The following is a 19,209-nucleotide window of genomic DNA, read 5'->3' as shown; positions in this document are numbered from 1 at the left end:
CCCCCCCGCATCAAATCAAGGCTGTCAGGTGTATCCACAACAAGAGCCACTCTTATGGAGAGGAGAAACTACTGGGGATGCTGTAAGGTAGGAGACGAGCCCTGAAAACCAAAGGAGTCATCAGAATAAGAGCCTATGTAGAGGAACATAGTATAAGAAAAGCAGAAGAAAATAAGATCATCCAGGAACAGGGAGACGGAGACCTGGAAAAAAAGTCTTGGCATGTGTCTTGGTGTACAAACAAAGCACAATCAACACTGTTGCAATTTAAAGCTGAGACACTTACAGGCTGAACAGTTTGGACCTCAAGGTCTTTGTCCTGCTCTTCTGGCCTTTTCAAGCTCTTGCGGGTCGAACGCCTCCGCACTCCATTTGCCAAGAAGTCTTTTAAGGCCTCTTTTGACATGCCTTTTCCATCAATGGGCTCATTTTCATCTGAAGAAGCCTCAGTTACAATTGACTGAAATAAGAGAGCAGAAGTTTTGAAAGAGATTTGGATTTCAAGATGTTGGTGTGAAATGTTTATAGAATTATATACAGTGAACTGAAAAAAATAAAAACTGAATATATTAAACATTACTTGGGCCTGTATCAAGTCTGGTGGGCTTTGGGGTTGTTGTGGTTTTACAAAAGGCACAACTTTCAAATTTAATTAGTTAGACCTTTAACTTGCCCTTCCCTCAAAGGCTCAGCACAAGTAACAACAATGCAAACAAAATAAAAAAATTCCTTCCAGCAGCACCTTAAAGACCAACTAAGTTTATATTTTGGTATGAGCTTTCATGTGCATGCACACAGTAATACACATATGATTTTTTTAAATAAAAAAGTAAACCATTTAAATATAGACAGTCATAATATAAAGGCTTAAGAACAGGGATGGGAATTGTGTTACTTATACTATAATTCCCCTTATCCCCGATTGCCTGCCATGCCTGCTGGGCCTGAAGTGGGCTGCGAGTCCAAAAATCTCTGAAAGGCCACAGGTTCCTCAGCTCTGCCTTGTGGGGCATTTTCTGCATGACATCCTTTTCCTACATGGATTGGTGAATGACCAACTGTTTACTTCAGCATACACAACAACGCTCAACAAAATAGGGTAGAGTCAGAGGCAGAGCTGTCTTTCCTATTGGGCTTACTGGCGCATTGTGCCAGGGCGCTGGCCTCTCAGGGGCACCCCAGTGAGTGGGGGAGCTGCGCAGCTTTGCCAGTGGCCTCCCCTTTCCCTGCACACCCACCAGCTGTGCCCCGTCAACCATGGGAGGAGAGTGATCCCCGCAGAGGCTTAGGATGGAAGCTGCGCTCCGCCAACTATATGGCTGGTGGGCGTGCAGCTTCCTTCCCAAGCCTCCACAGGAGGAGAGTGATCCCCACAGAGGCTTGGGAAAAGGTCGACAACTCTGGGAAATGGGGGAGGGCACAGGCACCAGAGGGATCTTTCTACCAAGGCGCTGGCAGCCCTGGACAGAGGAGAAGAGAAGGGATGGTGGACAAACTTTGTTGGTAGGGCCCATAGCACAACAAAGCTGCAGCGAGCATATATTATCACTGGCAGATCTATTTTGCTTACCTGTACCCACCCATCAGATTTTTGTTTGAAGGACAAAAACTTACAAACACTGTGTTTCCTCCGTTCAGCTTGTATTGGAGTTTGGGGAATTAAGCTTTCTCAAGTTGTTTTATAAATGCTACCCCCCCCTCCCAGTAGTTAATTTTGTACTGAGAATCCTTACCACTGAAAAGGTGGGGTGTAAATATTCACCTGTGCTGTGGTCCCTCTTACTTGCCTTTTCCCTAAACTAAAACTCAAGAATAGCAAATGTTTGATTCTGCAAATTAACCTGCCGCATTCTGTCAATAAATGGACTGTAAAGGAATGACAAAAGCATTCAAAAGCATCAATTCTTCGGCAACCATAAAGAAGGCTGATCGCCGAAGAATTGATGCTTTTGAATTATGGTGCTGGAGGAGACTCTTGAGAGTCCCATGGACTGCAAGAAGATCAAACCTATCCATTCTGAAGGAAATCAGCCCTGAGTGCTCCCTGGAAGGACAGATTGTGAAGCTGAGGCTCCAATACTTTGGCCACCTCATGAGAAGAGAAGACTCCCTGGAAAAGGCCCTGATGTTGGGAAAGATGGAGGGCACAAGGAGAAGGGGACGACAGAGGACGAGATGGTTGGACAGTGTTCTTGACGCTACGAACATGAGTTTGACCAAACTGCGGGAGGCAGTGCAAGACAGGAGTGCCTGGCGTGCTATGGTCCATGGGGTCACAAAGAGTTGGACACGACTAAACGACTAAACAACAACAAAAGGAATGAACAGGTAAGTGTAGGTGAGATAAATGTATGGCGAAATAAATGACACCACTTTATTTTGGTTTAAAGAGGATCAGAAGTCATTCCCAGACTCCCATGGCACAGAAAGAAAAATGTATTCAATTCCTTGGAGCAGCTGTTGCAGAATTAAACATTTAAAAGTTTACAAAATGGTCCAAACAGAGAGAGATGTGCATGTTGGCAGTGATGTCTGTGCACATGAGAATTGTTTGGTGGCTCCTTTTCCACCCACACAGCTACAATTCCCAGAGTGGTTTAAAGCAATCAGCCTCCCAGCAACTCTCAGGACCCTTAACAGGCTACAGCTCCCAGGGAGCTACAACTGTTCAAAGTGGTATTGCAGTGCTTTAAATATATGGTGTGAATATGGACAGAACGATGCACTTTTGCAAGGCGATTTGCAGAATCAAGCACAGTCGATAGGACTGTGCATATAGGAAAACAGGTTGCATTGCAGCATCAATTCCCAAAGGACTTCTGGAGTTGGGCCACAGGGACGAACAGGAACAGAACTCAGTTCAAGAGGACTTATATGCCAATGTGACAAAAGGGGAGAAAAGAAAAGAAATGAACCAATACCTGCATATTAACAAGTTTGAAATAAACTCCTTTCTTTGCCATGAGCTCATTATGTGTCCCTTGCTCTGTGATGGAGCCATCTTCAAAAGCAGCTATGAGGTCTGCGTTGCGGACTGTAGATAACCGATGAGCGATTACAATAGTTGTGCGACCTTCCCTTGCCTAAAGAGACGTACGGTATTCAGATTCAGTTAACATAGGCCTACGTTCACAAGTCTTTGCATCACATCTTACAGCTTTCATTAACTTGGCAAAGGAACATAATAAACTGGTTTACACAGAGACATTAACCCATCAAAAGCAGCCCAATCACTAGCTGGCAGTAGCTCTGTAAGATGCTCTGCCATTGAGCTTTAGGCCTTGCTCAAAACTGCAAAAGAAAAAAGCAGTCAGAATGCAGCAGGCACACCAACTCAACATTTGTTTGAAGGGGGTCCAGCCCCCCACCCAATACTGAGGGGGTCCGGTGCAACTGCACTGGCCTGTGCAGTGTCAGGAGATGTGTGTGATATCAAGCGATGCACACATGACAACACACGCACGCAACACGCACCAGCCCCCCCCCAAATCTTGGAGGGAACCTGGCGCCACTGGTACGTAGACAGACTAGCACCTGGAAGCTTTCTACTTCAGTACCGTCTATCCCAGGGAATGCATCCTTGAAGCCATGCAGGCATTGTCCGGATTTCATACGAGTAGCAAGTAGGACAGAAAGATACTGAGAGATGAAAGGGGAGCCTGCACCACCCACTTTTGGCTCTGATCCCATTCACCAGCAGCAGCATGCAGTCCTCAAAAGATAAACTCTGTGGGGATGAGACGCTTGACAGGAAAAAGGCTTCTGCACTGTTTGGTAGTGACTCTTAAGGGTTCCAGGCAGGAGTCATTCCCAGCCCCAGAGGACTGAAACCAACACCTTTTGTATCACTGAGCTTTGATTCTTCAGTTTCTAAGGATCTCTCACACAGTCATCATGGCTTAATTCTGCCCTGTAACCTCTTCCCGGTTTATTAGAAGAAGAAAGGTACTCTGCACATGCTCAGATGACCACCTATTGCATTTAAAACCACTTGCACCAAACTCTTCAAGTGCACAAAAATATTTTTATCTTTATTTGACCTCAACAGGAACTCAGCAAGAGAGCAACTGATCAGCCCAAGTACAGCCAGAGAGTGGCACACCCAGGAATGGAGCTGAATTTGGATCTTCCACAAGGTAATTCAGTAATTCACTGCACGACATTGAACTGATTTGACCTGAAGCCTTTTCTGGTCCTGGTCCAGGAAGAGGTGAAAGGATGGCCAGCTGTGCCTAGCCAGCTTTCAAAGTCTTTTTTTTTTTTTAAAGTGTACTATTTAGCACACATTACTTTTGTGCTAGAGGGATGCGGGTAGCGCTGTGGTCTAAACCACTGAGCCTAGCGTTTGCCGATCAGAAGGTCGGCGGTTTGAATCCCCACGACAGGGTGAGCTCCCATTGTTTGGTCCCTGCTCCTGCCCACCTAGCAGTTTGAAAGCATGTCAAAGTGCAAGTAGATAAATTCCGGTGGGAAGGTAAACAGCATTTCTGTGCACTGCTCTGGTTTCACCAGAAGCAGCTTAATCATGCTGGCCACATGACCCAGAAGCTGTATGCCGGCTCCCTCGGCCAATAAAGCGAGATGAGCACCACAAGCCCAGAGTTGTCTGCGACTGGACCTAATGGTCAGGGCCCCCTTTACCTTTACCTTACTTTTGTGCTAAAACCTTTTGGCCTCTGGTTATCCTGCGCATTAATCTTTAATTTGAGTTAACATTCCTCACAACCAGAAACAATCCATAGCAACCCCGGGAGGGTAACTAATTAACCAGATATTGCACCAGCTCTTCCCATCCCTATCTCACATGCCCACAGTCCCCCTTTCAACACCAGAAACAAAAGCAGTTATAGAGGCTTTTTGGAACCAACTCCTGGGCTTCTCTGCAATTCCCATAGGGATCTGCCAATATTGATTACAACACACCTGCTCTGTTTTGGGATGGTGAGCCTCCCATCCTTCAAAACAATCAATATTCTCGATTTCACTTTCAAGTGAGGCATGCTTTAATTGCCTCTCCTAAACTGAAATACGCATACAGAAGATGACCAGATCCTTATAAGCAGCTCCCTTTTAAAACAACACTGTATCTTCTTTTTGAAATGCATTTAAGCATATTTGCTGGCATCCAAGAGAGTGCCCTGTATAGAAAGGCATCTTCGCTGGTGAGAGGAAGACCCCTCCATTCTGTCAATTCCCTCCTCCAACTTCAGTCCCCTGCTGGCCCTTCCTGGAGGTTCCCTGACCTTCAGGCAGGGCTGGGCAAAGGCCTGGTGTGGAGCAGCAAATGCCCACCCTCCAAATCAAAGTGCATAGCATCCAAGGCTGGCACCAGCGGCAGAAAATCCCATGTCCCAAGCAGCTGGCATCTATCTATCTCAAGAGACGAGGGAGTGTGCCTCAAACCACTGGAGAATCACAGTGCCTCCTGTGGTTCAGGGACCAGTAACTTGTAACTGCTCCCAGATAGGTTTTGCTGATTAGCAGCACAGAAGTGACCTCTCTGGGGTGCAAGTCTGGGTTGGCCAAGTGACAAGACCCCCACCCACCCACCCCCGCCTCAGCCTTGCTGATGTGGTCCAAAGGAAATCAGAGCAATATGTTTGACACCAGCTTGGCTGCAGGAGTTGCCAGAAGGGACTCCACTCTGGATTTGTGCAGTGTTTACGTCTTAGCCTTTTCTTCTCCTGAATATGTCCCACAAGGCAGCAGGTATGGGTTTACTCCAAAGGCCTTTCTCAGCAATGAGTATAGCCGCAAGGCAGCGGAGGATTAGGATCAGAGTTTGCCTTCTCCTAGAAGGGCTACTTTCCCAGCCCCATCTGCCCCTCACTTCCCTCTATAGCACATGAAGAAACTGCCTGATTGACTGTTGGACCCACTATTGGTCTCATCCACTCAATCCACCAGAGCCTGTCTTTGCATGCAGGGGGAGGTCCCTATCCATAGGTGCCAAGTTCCGGATTGAAAAATCTGGGATCAGCAGCGGTGCGGCACCGGAAGTCGCTTCTACGCACTTCCGGACATGCGTAGAAGCGACTTCCGGTGCAGCTCTGCCGATTTCTAAAATGTCCACAGTGCCAGAAGTTGCTTCTACGCATGTCCGGAAGTGTGTAGAAGTGACTTCCGGTGCCGGTGCAGCACCAGAAGAACATGGCCGCCGGCAGGAGCTCCATAATCCGGGGGAATACGGGGTATTTTGCCATCCGGGACACCTGCGGGAAACAGTAAGAAAATACGGGGGTTTCCCGGGGAAAACGGGGTACTTGGCAGCTATGGTCCCTTTCTCACTAGGGGTTTGAGACCCATCGGCTACCCTCACCTGGTTCAGCTGGCCAATCAAAAGCCGTTTCCTGGGGTGTGGTCGCTGTGGCATGTTGACAGCTTCTGGGAGACACAGGTGAGAGCTAAGTGCTGGGTGGGGACCAAAGGTGGGCAAACTACCCCAGAAGGAGCATGACAACGTGTCCTTCACCAAAGGCACTACTGCTCACCTAACACCCTTCCCATACATATACTCCCTAACAGTATAAATGCAACAATAAGTTAAAATGACTGAAACTTTGCTTCCCTTTCATGTCGGTGGGAGAGAAAGAGGCCGGAAAGGCCCATCGTGCAAGGAGATTCCTGCTCTCGTAATGAAACCTGTTCTTCATCGTAAGTTATTTGTAAGCCATTCATTTTCTATTACCGGTATGTAAGGTTTTCACAGGAGAACAGACCTTGTCCAGTGCTGCCTGAACCACAGCTTCGCTTTCGGTATCCAAAGCTGATGTTGCCTCATCCAGCAACAGGATCTTGGGGTTCCGGACAAGAGCACGGGCAATTGCTATCCTTTGCTTCTGTCCTCCACTTAGCTGAGCTCCTCTTTCTCCAACCATAGTGTGAAACGTCTGCAAAACAGGGAAAAAACCAGCAACAGCTCAGAACCAATAAATGATGTTATGGCCTGATATATTATATCAGGGTTAGGGAGTAAATTTTGGCCCACAGATGGCATTTTCTCTTGGCCAGCTCTTGGGGATGAGGGCTGCATGTTAACAGTGGGTGGAGCCAATACAAGAGTGGGTGTGGCCAGCATGCCCACTTTAGCCACACCTACTCATGTTTTGGCTCCACCCACCACTGGCAGAGGGCTGGCTAAGAGGGGACATGTGTTTACTGACCAGGGGTTAGCAAACTTTTTCAGCAGGGGGCCAATCCCCTGTCCCTCAGACCTTGTGGGGGACCTGACTATATTTTTGGGGGGGGAAATATGAATGAATTCCCATGCCCCACAAATAACCCAGAGATGCATTTTAAATAAAAGCACACATTCTACTCTTATAAAAACATGATTCCCAGACCGTCCACAGGCCAGATTTAGAAGGCGATTGGGCCGGATCCGGCCCCTGGGCTTTAGTTTGCCTACCCATGGTTTACTCCACGCACCCACACACATGTCCACACTGACATTGCACACTCCTCACCATGAATCTTTTCCCGCATGAAGGCCATCTATACTTAGGAATTCTGAGGCACAGACTATAAGTCATCCTGGAAAATTTAGTCTAAATAATTGAATAAATATACAAGTGTGTTATGTGTGTTTTGCTTGCTGAAAACACACCACGTGTTTAGCGGCTAGAAAAAATACTTGCATCAAGCACCAGGCATTTGGGGGTTGTTTCTTTACCTAGGAAGGTTCATCTATATTTAGAGAAAAAATAATAATGTGTGTGAAAATAGACCTCATAGCCAACATGCACAGGAAGGTGAAAATAAACTAATTCTCAGTTTACAGTACGTCCTTGAACCACTGCCCTTTCAAACAATTGAACTTAAAAAAAAAGAGATCAAAACATGAGGCCTGTATTTAAACTTCGACAACAGATTTTAATATTTTAAAAAGCCTTGTTTTAGTGAATCTCTTGCTAGCAGTAGTGGCAGCCCTAACGCACACAGGCCTCATTTGTATTAAACATTTAAATCAGTATCATATCGTTTTAAACAGTCATGGCTTCCCCCAAAGAATTCTGGGAGCCGTAGCCTGTTACAGGTGCCGAGAGCTGCTAGGAGTCCTCTATTCCCCACCCACCCACCCCCCAAACAACTATTCCCAGTGTGGTCTAACAATAAATTCCTCTTTCCGCAGAACACACACGTATTCCACTGTTACCTTCACCCTCCAAGTTTCTTCCCTGTCTTTGTCAATCCCCTTGCACTGATCTTGCATGTGTTGCTTTGTGAAGAATTGTGTGCACGGTGCCACATAAATACAGTGGTACCTCGGGGTACAAACGCTTCAGGTTACAGACTCCGCTAACCCAGAAATAGTACCTCGGGTTAAGAACTTTGCTTCAGGATGAGAACAGAAATTGGGCTCGGCGGCGCGGCGGCAGCAGGAGGCCCCATTAGCTAAAGTGGTGCTTCAGGTTAAGAACAGTTTCAGGTTAAGAACAGACCTCTGTAACGAATTAAGTTCTTATCCAGAAGTATCACTGTAATAAAGACCTTCAACCTTTAACTTTTTTAAAAAATCCCACAAGACTGTTGATTCTTCTTCCAAACTCCACATGAGACTTTTAAAAAGCTGCAGCCTTTCCTAGCCTGCTGCCCTCTAGATGTTTTGAACTACAAAGCCCATCAGCCTCAACCAGGATGGGCAATGGTCAGGGATGATGGGCACTATAGTCCAACAATATATTGAGCACACCGGGTTGGATAACAAGCCTCATATAACCCGTGCTATACCTCAAAGGAAAATCTATTAAAGATGATATATAGATTGTATTAGGGACGCGGGTGGCGCTATGGTCTAAACTACAGAGCCTAGGGCTTGCCGATCAGAAGGTCAGCGGTTCAAATCCCCACGATGGGGTGAGCTCCCGTTGTTCAGTCCTAGCTCCTGCCAACCTGGCAGTTCGAAAGCACCTCAAAGTGCAAGTAGATAAATAAGCGGGAAGGTAAACGGCGTTTCCGTGTGCTGCTCTGATTCGCCAGAAGTGGCTTAGCTTTGTCATGCTGGCCACATGACCTGGAAGCTGTACGCCGGCTCCCTCAGCCAATAAAGGGAGTGTCGCAACCCCAGAGTCGTCCACAACTGGACCTAATGGTCAGGGGTCCCTTTACCTTTACCATAGATTGTACTTGACCCCTACCAAGCTCATCAAGATGTATAAAAAGGATCTAACTTATGCTGGAAGTTCCAAGAGACCGAGGGTACCTTTTTTCACATGTGGTGATTTGATTTATGGACAATTCAAAAAGATTTTTCAGATAACAATCCCAAAAAACCCAGAAGCTTTCTTATTAGGAATAACAAATGTTGACATCCCTAAGAAGGTACTCAACCTCTTTCTCTATGCAACTACAGCTGCAAGAACAGTCTACGTGCAAAAATACAAAGAACAAGAAATTCCAACAAAAGAGAATTGGCTAAATAAATAGAATATGTAGAATTGGCCAGCATGACAACTGAAATCAGTGAGCAAGATGAGACTCGGCTGAGGGAGGAGTCAGAACCATTCACAGGCAGATTATTTAAAGTGATATACCGGTAATCGTCAGATAAATCTAAATGTGGGTTTTGGTGTGTGAGAAGTAGTAATTAACAACTGGGCTAGAGATTAGAGTGAAAATGGGTGGTTAAAAAGGAGGTGCAGCACAACAAGGAAGAAAAGGGAAGCCATGGAGGGGTGGGATGGGAAGCTTAGAAGTATTGGGTTGATAAAGGTATTCACAACTGTATATACCAGGCATCCCCAAACTGCAGCCCTCCAGATGTTTTGGCATACAACTCCCATGATCCCTAGCTAACAGGACCAGTGGTCAGGGATGATGGGAATTGTAGTCCAAAACATCTGGAGGGCCAAAGTTTGGGGGTGCCTGGTATATACTGAAATTTTGGGAAAGTTATAAATAACATTTTTTAAAAAACAAGCCTCATATAACCAACATGCTTAAATCTAATTGATGCATGAAGGGGTTAACACCATAGAGTAAGCTGTCCTCCCAGGCCTAGCCCCCTCACCTTGGGAGGAGGGTAATGAAGCCTACTGTTCCTCTTCTGTCTACTTGAGTAGCTCAGCACGATGTAGTCTAAGCTCAGACCACATGGCTTTTATAAGCCATTATTGAGTACCAACAATTCAGGAACTTCTACCACTGTAATGAAGCCAACTTTTTCTGTCTGTGTTTTCTGACTGGTGTATGGAGAACACATGAACCTGACCTTTGGAGAGTTTGTAAGTAACCCATTACTTTGGAGAGTTTGTAACTTACCAAACGTGGGGTCTTTTCTATGCTAAGGGAAGAGGGGTGTTTTGGAACTCAGAAGGGCATATTTTGAAAGTCTTACAGCATATATTTCCATGCTTTACTTTGCTATATATCTTGTGATTTTAAATTGAAGCTGGGGTTCTCTCACCAAAGAGTACTTGCCCCAAAACTTGGATCTTGACACCCAGGGAATTCTCCTTGCCACTAACACAGCTTAGGGAAGGCAACCCTCAGGCAATATTTTATTCTGCTTGGTTTATTTCAGCTTTAGAAGATCACACAAGGCATTAAAATAAGATAAGCAGAGGAGGGTATCCTAATTTCTCACATTAGGCAGTTTCATGATGAAGTCATAAGCATTGGCTTCCTTGACAGCTTTTTCAATCTCTTCCATGGTGACGTCTGCACGGCCGTATCGAATGTTTTCTGCAATCGTGGTATGAAATAACACAGGCTCCTGGTTCACCACGCCTATAATCTCCCTCAGGTACCTTAAGTTCAGGGTCTTGATATCCTGATCATCAATGGTAATCTAAAACAAAGCACACACAAATCACACAAGAGAGTTCCACACAGAACTCAGAATAAATATTGGCAAACTGTCATAAAAGGAATGTGTGAAGTAAAAGGGAAAATATTATCATGGGTATGGTACATAGTTTGAAAAGGGGAGTGGAAGAAAGGGGCATATCTAGTCAGGAAAGTAGGGGAGAGGGTGTTGGATAGGGACAGGATCAGACAACAGCCTATTACTAGTGGTAGTCAGCTGCAAGGTTTTTGTGGAAGAGGGATAGACAAATCTGAGATAAGCCTGACAAAGGAAAGAAAAAGAGGAAATAGACTGTGTCCCTAGTCAAGGAGGAGGGCACGAGCATGTAAAGCAGGGGTGGCTAAACTTCCTTATTTATTTTATTTATTTAGAGCATTTCTTTCCCACCTTTTCCTCCAAGAAGCGCAAGCTGGCACAGGGCACCCCTGTGAGCTTCATGGTTGCATGAGGATTTGAACCCTGGTCTCCCAGCTCCTAGTCTCTCGCCACTACACCACACTACTACAGTTTGAGGGCTGCATTCAGCCTTGGCAAACCCTTTGGTGGTTGTGTGCCACTGGTGGGTGCGGCCAACCCACAGTCTCAAATGCACACACAGGATACACAGCCACACACACACACACACACCCGCAGCTGATCTATGCAGATCAGCTGAGGAAGGGGAGAATTATTGCCTCCTTCCTACTCACCAAATTATCAGTCTAATGACAAGCGAAGGAGTAAACTGTCTCTTCATTAAGGCCCTGGCATATGCTCACCCCAGCACTGTATCTATTTGTTTTCCTTCTTTGTTGTCATAAAAATAAGTGAAGGGTGGGTTTTTTTTGGAGGGGGTAGATCTGCTCCTGAACTGGGAGTTAGCCACCCCTGATGTAAAGAAGCACAGTTTTGGTGAGTTTAGGCTGAATATGGGAAGATGCCAGGAAAAGTTGTAAGAGAATGGAGGAGAGGCAGGCAGAGGTCCAGGAGGAGGAAGAGCTGCTACTACTTGAGACCTGAGACTCTCTCACAGACTTGCCTTGCAACTGATTCTGAACACCAGCTTCTCTATTGCAGCACACATGCTACCCCACATTTAAAGCACATGACTCCCTCGCCAAAGAATTCAGGGAACTGCAGATTCTTTGTGGGGAGCCATGCATTTTATCCCTATAGAGTTCTGTCCTGCTCCTTCCTGTTGAACTCCCAAGACCTTGTTACCGTATATTTATTAGTTTTCATTTCATACAGATCAGAGTTCTGCCTCCCAGTTTTTATGCTGAACTGTTTTATCCTGCTCTTGGTTTAAATTGTTTGAAATAGGTTTCGGCTCCATTTCAACTGTTTTTAATGCATTTTATGTATTTTACTGTGGGTGGCGGGTGACACTGGGTAAAACCACAGAGCCTAGGGCTTGCTGATCAGAAGGTCGGCGGTTCGACTCCCCGCAACGGAGTGAGCTCCCATTGCTCGGTCCCAGCTCCTGCCAACCTAACAGTTCGAAAGCACATCAAAGTGCTTTTACCTCCGGCGGGAAGGTAAAATGGCGTTTCCGTGCACTGCTCTGGTTTTGCCAGAAGCAGCTTAGTCATGCTGGCCACATGACCCGGAAAAACTGTCTGTGGACAAACGTCGGCTCCCTCAGCCAGTAAAGCGAGATGAGTGCTGCAACCCCAGAGTCCTCTGTGACTGGACCTAATTGTCAGGGGTTCCTTTACCTTTTATTTTTTTTACTAATTCTTTCATAACTAGCTTTGAGTTTATATTATAAAGAAAAGCAAGTGTAAGGTTTTTAATAATAATAATAATAATAATCTGTGTCTTAAGAATGTCATCTGAAGAATATTAACAGCAAGACAGACACTTATTTACCCTGAATACTTCAGGGCAAATATAGGAAATCAGACTTTTACACCTGTGTCAAATAAAATATCCATAACCTGACATTTGATATTGACAGTGCTCATGGGGAAAAACAACAACATTTTATGGGCTTTTGGATCAAGTATCTTACCATGCCTTCAATAGGATCATAAAACCTCTGGATCAGCTGAACAGTCGTACTTTTCCCACAACCGCTACTGCCTACCAAGGCCACTGTCTGCCCACTGTTAACTTTCAGATTCAAGCCTTTTAACACCTGGATGAGAGGGGGGGGAAACACAACGAGAGCTGCTATAATTTTATTTTATTTTTATTCGCAAGGGTTGTGCCAGTATCCAGGTCCTTGGAATGCACAGTCATGATGCAAGCTCAGAGAAAAGTGAGCGACAGTGGAGCACATTCATAAGTACAATCAGACACAGCAAGTTTCCCTGACACAAACACCTGTAACTGGAGGCAGCAATGCTTCTGAATACCAGCTGCTAGGAGCCACAGGAGGGGAGAATGCTCTTGTGCTTGAATCCTGCTTGCTGGCTTCCCGCAGGCATCTGATTGGCCAGTGTGAGAGTAGGATGCACAGTTAGATGGGCCATTGGCCTGATCCAGCAGGCTCTTCTTATGTTAATTGCCTTGAAACAGATTTCATCACAGCAAGTCTGATTGGGCCATATATGGAGGTATGTGTGTTTTTGTCCATGTTTGTCTGGCTTTAAAGGACAAAAGCCAGGGAATGTCAAAACCAGCATTCACTACTGAGCTTCAAAAACTCAGAAAAATTAGATTACAGCTCAAAAAATTAGATAACAGTTTACAGCACAAAAGAACCCAGTGTTTATACCATTATGCCTTTATGAGTGGGGGTTGTTGGTGTTTATTGTCGTTTTAATTCTATTGTGTTTTTATATGCTGTAACTGACCCTGGAAGAATCTGGGGAAGGGCAGGTAAGAAATAATAACAAAAATGAACAGCAAATACATTTGCAAAAATACTAGTAAGAGGATGCCTCACAAACAAAAAGGATTTTCATGCAAATTGTACCCAAGACATCCAACATTTGCATTAGTGTGAATAATCTGCTTTCAGTATGGGGGTCAGCGGGACACAGTTATTGTTCAGCTCCAATAGGGTTTTGAACCCTGCTTTAGGCAAAAAGTTTCTTGCATTACAGGGGGTTGGACTAGATGACCCTCGGGTCCCTTCCAACTCTACAATTCTATGAGTCTATGTCTACAAAAGCACTTAGAACAGTTGAGCTTAATTATGCATTTCAAACACCATTCGGACTGTGTATTGATTTTTCCCTTAACACTTGCAAACATAATGTTAAATATTCAATGGAAGTAAGTGGGAATTCGTATGGATTTTAACTCATAGAGTACCTGAACATCTGGCCTTGAGGGATACTTGAAATGCACATTTTGGAAAGCCAGATTTCCTTTAATTTTGTCTGGTTTGTAGCCAGCTGGTGAATAACTGTCAATTTTAGGTTCCTGTAGAAAAGAAAAGAAGATTCTCTTGAAACTTGGAAGGAAAGTGAAATCTTGGAAAGCAAGCTAGCATGTAAAGATTCTGTTCACTTCATGCGCCCATGCAAAGCATCACCAGTGGAGACCCATCCAGACCAGATGCTACTGCCTTTAGCAAACATGTCAAGTTTTTTTTCCTTTTAAAACAAACAGTTTTAATCCATTTAATCAGGAACACAGTCATGGAAAAGAGAGGTTTCACTCTTTCCCCCCCACCACAGCCCCAACTAACACCCCACCTCATCTATGACCACCATTAGCTGGGAAGAAAAGCTTCCACTGAGAGGATTTCTTCCCAACACCAACATCAGAGGAAGGATTTTCCTTGCAACCATAGCAGGGAAGAAAAAGGGGTATGTTATTATTACAACGCATACTGCAATTATAACCCTACCTTCCCTCCAAGGGGTCCAAAGTGATGTACATGGTTCTCCCCCCCCCCCACATTTTATCCTCACAACAACCCTGTGAGGTAGGTAGATCTTAGCCAGTGGTGATTACAAACTTAGATCTCAGACATTTTGTCTCTCTATCATATCAAGCTACGATTCTAAAAAGGAGGCTTACGTTGTCTATGATGTTGAATATTGCATACGCTGCTCCCCTTGCAATAGCAAACGCTTCTAGGTTTGGAGTCACCTGACCGATGCAAAAGGCGCCAATCAGAACAGCAAAGAAGACCTAAACAGGAATATTTTTCAAAAGAGAAAGAAAATATGTTTTTGAATCCTTTTTGCCAGATAGGATGCACATCCCTTAACTGCGATGTGGCTGATCTCCAACAAACAGACATGTACCTAGCAGATAACAAAGGCTGACTGGTGCTTCCAGACTGTCCTTTTGCAGATGGAATCGCATACCAGCAAACACAGGTTGCATAATTAAAGAGGATAAAAAATTCCTTCAGTAGCACCTTAAAGACCAACTAAGCTCATACCAAAATAAAAACTTAGTTGGTCTTTAAGGTGCTACTGAAGGAATTTTTTTATTTTGCTTCGACTCAGACCAACACGGCTACCTACCTGTAACTATAATTAAAGAGGATTTGACATTTTGGTCACCCCACCCACTAAAAAGATTAGAAAGTGATGGGGAAATACACTTTAAAAGGGGGGGGGATAACAATGGCACAATCTCTCCACACAGAAATAAGGAAATCTCAATAAATAGCCAGCATTGTACACCCTCCCCACAAACTTTGTACAAATCAGGATGAAAGCTCAATAAAAAGTACTGAGGATTAAATATCTGAAAAGATCCCTGATTCTCTGCAATCCAGAGAAATTCCAAGGAACTCCTAAAAGCTCAGTTCTATGCATATTTACTGAAAAGTAAATCCCAGGTGATTACAGTCTCTAGAAAGCATGTTATACTCCCGAATAAACAACAACAACAACACAAAACATACACCAGTGGCTACTTGATTGGTTGTCCCCCTAAAAATAATGCAGTCCAGAGAATGTTATATCCAATTTTAATGAGATCAAGCAGGTATAAGCACAAGGAAAGGTTTAAGTACAAGAAAAAAGTTCCACTGTAAAATTGTGTTTTTATATTATCTCCACATAAAATGCCATGCTATACTTGGCAATAGTGGAGTATCACCAGGCAACTCTGTGTCACTTGCTTCATGAAAGCCCTAAGATCAAGGGTCAGCAACCTTTTTCAGCCGTGGGGCAGTCCACCGTCCCTCAGACCACGTGGTGGGCCGGACTATATTGGGGGGGATGAACTAATTCCTATGCCCCACAAATAACCCCGAGATGCATCTATAAAAAATGTAAACTGGACATGTGGGTGTGTTTCCACTTTTCACCAAAACCGCTTGACCGATTGAGGTCAAATTTTGACACATCACATGTGAATGTCTGAAGGCTATAAGAAAGTTTGCTAAGACAGATGTCACACCTCCGCCAGGTAAAACCCCCCAAACCCCGTGTTTCAAAACATACTACTCAGACGAAAATTCATGCTGGGAAAAGAACCAGGTTGCAAACCAGCACCTCCTAGCGGCGGCTACACTGGTATTGCACCTATAAAACCTTCCCTCTCAACAGCACCTCGGCTCCCGGTTACATACTAGGCCGAAGCCTTTACAGACTAGGCCGAATGGAGGTACTGAGTCGCCTGAGTGGGGGTTGGGGGGAGGAGGGGACGGGATAGGTCAGGACATGGTGGGACCAGTCACAGGGATGAGCTGGGGGGGGGGAAGGGGGTACATCATGGGTCAGGACAGGGTGGGGGGAATCACAGGGATAAGCCGGGGGTGGGGGGAGGAGGGGGCGGGATACGTCATGGATCGCCACAGGGTGGGGGGAAATCACACGGATGAGCCACAGCAATGTGTGGCAGGGCCAGCTAGTTTTAAATAAAAGCACACATTCTACTCATGTAAAAACACCAGGCAGGCCCCACAAATAACCCAGAGATGCATTTTAAATAAAAGCACACATTCTACTCATGTAAAAACACGCTGATTCCCAGACCGCCCGTGGGCCGGATTGAGAAGGTGATTGGGCCGCATCCGGCCCACAGGCCTTAAGTTGCCTACCCCTGCCTAAGATCACCCTACTCTAGAAAACCCACAGTGGAAACCTGCGCCAATGCTCAGGTGCTAAAGCCAACCTCACAGCCACCAGTCCCAGCGCCTTCACCCGATAGGCTTGTGCAGTGACTCATGAACCAATGAAAATTATCTTGAGATGATGCTTCTGGATCCCCTTAAGTTATCAAGCCACAAACCAACTAGTCTGCTAAATCAATGGAAATTCCTCCTGTGCCTAAAAGCATTATTTATGAGGCCTAGAGCAGCTCCATATGCATTAATTTTTTCCTAATGCCTGGCTCCACATTTTTGAAGGCAGAACAGGGGAGGGGATGAAAAACACTGTGTACCTCCCCCACCTGCCCCCCAAATTATGCCTTTTCATGCTGTGCCAGCAAGTGAGCAAGAGATATGCGGAGCCTCCCCAAATAATAATATACAGCCCCTTTCCTCCTCCTTGCTTAAATAGGTGGGAATTGGCAGGGGGAGCATAGCTCCACAATGCTTGGCTGCACAATGGAAGGAAGCTAGTGCATGTGTCAGGGGATAAACCAGGATGCACTTGGCGTCACTGGCCTGGGAACCTGAAGTAGAAAGTTCAGGCAAGGTCAGGGACACAGAAGAAAATTAGGCAGCGATGGAGCAAGCAGACCAACTCATCACAGACTTTGATATGGGGAAAGCAAAGCAAAGCTGTGAACCAACAGACTGGTCCAAAGCTACACTCTCAAAGTGACAGACAGGGACAGTGTTAAGGGTTGGCAAGGTTGGACATTTGCAGACAGCTCACAATCCCAGCATGGGTTCCCACTGACAAAAGCATTCTGGAACTTACTGCAGTGAGGTGGTAGACCTGCTGAATTTGGCACATGGAGGGTGTCTTGCTCAAGGACCCCCCCCCCAGAGCCTGGAGGAAAATAGGAAGCTGCCTTCTACTGAGACCATTGGTCTATCTAGCTCAGTATGGTCTAGACCAAGTGTGGGGAACCGTTGGCCCTCAAGATGCTTCTGCACTACACTTCCCATCAGCCCCAGCAAACAGGGCCAATGTTTTTCCAAAATGGCATCGTTTTGCTGTCTGGCACCCTGAGCTCTTTTGGGAGGAAGAGCAGGATAAAAAATACAGTACAGTATTTATTTTGTGGGTGTTTTTATGCGTCTACCAATATGACAATCCATAGGTAGTGAATTGTACATAGCCTCATCATTCATCACAAAGACCCACTTAGCCTCTGAGCAATCCTGAATTTCAGTGCAGAATATGTCCTTTTTGGTGGGGGGATGGAGAGAAGACTGAACAGCTGTTCACCAACACTTACTGTCAGGACTTCCCCAATGGTGTAACCTTCATCCAGTATCAAGGTAGTTCCATACCAGAAAGCCAAGGCATATGCAGAATATATTAATAAAAAAGCAATCCCCATGGACATATTGGCAGTCACAGCCTTTTTAATTCCAAGTCTTTTAGCATCTTCTAAATTTTTGTGATATCTGAAAGAAAAACAGCAAACTGATTGAATTATATGATCTCCAATTGATAGGAAAATGCATTTTCCCTCCCATTTTTATTATTTATTTTTGCTAGAATTTCTTTGAAAATACCCAGTCCATTCAGACATAACATATTTTTTTGTGGCCAACCTATCTATATACATATATTTAAAAATCCTACACAGAAGTGATAAAAATGTATGTTTAGTGGTTCCAAAAGATCACTCCTCCTGTAGAAATTTATGTGATTTGCTAAAACAAAAAAACAACTAGCCAGTTAGGTCCTAAACAAATACCAATATAGTTGTCTGTTAACACAATCATTCCAACTTTTAAAATCTCACACACCCCTAGTTCAATAATTGCCCCTACAAAATTTTGAATGGTCAACACAATTGCCTCTGCTACCGGTATATCAGAGCTTTCCAAACTGTGTGTTGTGGCGCATGTGTCGGCTGCAGTGTGTAGGTGTGTCGTGGTTGGAAAGGGGTTAGTTTAACCTCCAGTTTGATAGTAAAACTGAATGACTGTGTCGCGAAGTGATGCATGTCTAAAAAGTGTGTCACTAAGAGTAAAAGTTTGGAAAGCTCTGTGCTATATGATGTGGCAAAGACATGACATTTTAGGAGCCAGAAACGGTGGAAGGATCGTATGGCTTCACTTCAAATTTAGTTAGCCACCTATCTCTTGTCTGCCAATTACTTGCAGGCAGAAATATAGCTACATAGGGAATGTTGAAATTAGGGATCAGCAGCCTCAAGCCCAGGGGTCAAATGCGGCTCCCTAGGAGTCTCAACTTTCCAGGCCACTTTCCAGACTACTCCCTAAGCCACACCCTTCTCCCTCCTGCTCTTCGTCCTCTTGAGTGTTTTGGCATGGCTGGAGTGTGTCCATGGGATGGATAAAGATCGAAGAAATATGCATATGTATGGGGAATGCATGTAGAAACATTTGGGTTTGTGTGGATGGATTGTAT

At 45.0% G+C, this 19,209-nt stretch overlaps 1 protein-coding gene across 4 annotated transcripts in view; it reads right to left on the bottom strand.

Annotated features, from left to right (window-relative positions):
• The window catches only part of ABCB1 (ATP binding cassette subfamily B member 1), a 62,384-nt gene that overhangs the window by 20,167 nt on the left and 23,008 nt on the right, over window positions 1-19,209 (bottom strand). For all 4 annotated transcript variants that reach the window (XM_035129581.2, XM_035129580.2, XM_035129577.2 and 1 more), the window contains exons 9-16: window positions 18,062-18,233; window positions 14,765-14,878; window positions 14,051-14,161; window positions 12,801-12,926; window positions 10,586-10,789; window positions 6,720-6,890; window positions 2,922-3,083; window positions 287-460 (exon numbers count right to left, since the gene is read on the bottom strand). In XM_035129581.2, the coding sequence (XP_034985472.2) occupies window positions 287-460; window positions 2,922-3,083; window positions 6,720-6,890; window positions 10,586-10,789; window positions 12,801-12,926; window positions 14,051-14,161; window positions 14,765-14,878; window positions 18,062-18,233 (1,234 nt within the window). The remainder of the gene's footprint in view (window positions 1-286; window positions 461-2,921; window positions 3,084-6,719; window positions 6,891-10,585; window positions 10,790-12,800; window positions 12,927-14,050; window positions 14,162-14,764; window positions 14,879-18,061; window positions 18,234-19,209) is intronic.

Source organism: Zootoca vivipara, chromosome 12 (genome assembly GCF_963506605.1).
Source record: "Zootoca vivipara chromosome 12, rZooViv1.1, whole genome shotgun sequence".
In the NCBI taxonomy this organism is placed as follows: domain Eukaryota; kingdom Metazoa; phylum Chordata; class Lepidosauria; order Squamata; family Lacertidae; genus Zootoca; species Zootoca vivipara.
This window is presented reverse-complemented; position numbering and strand designations above follow the sequence as displayed.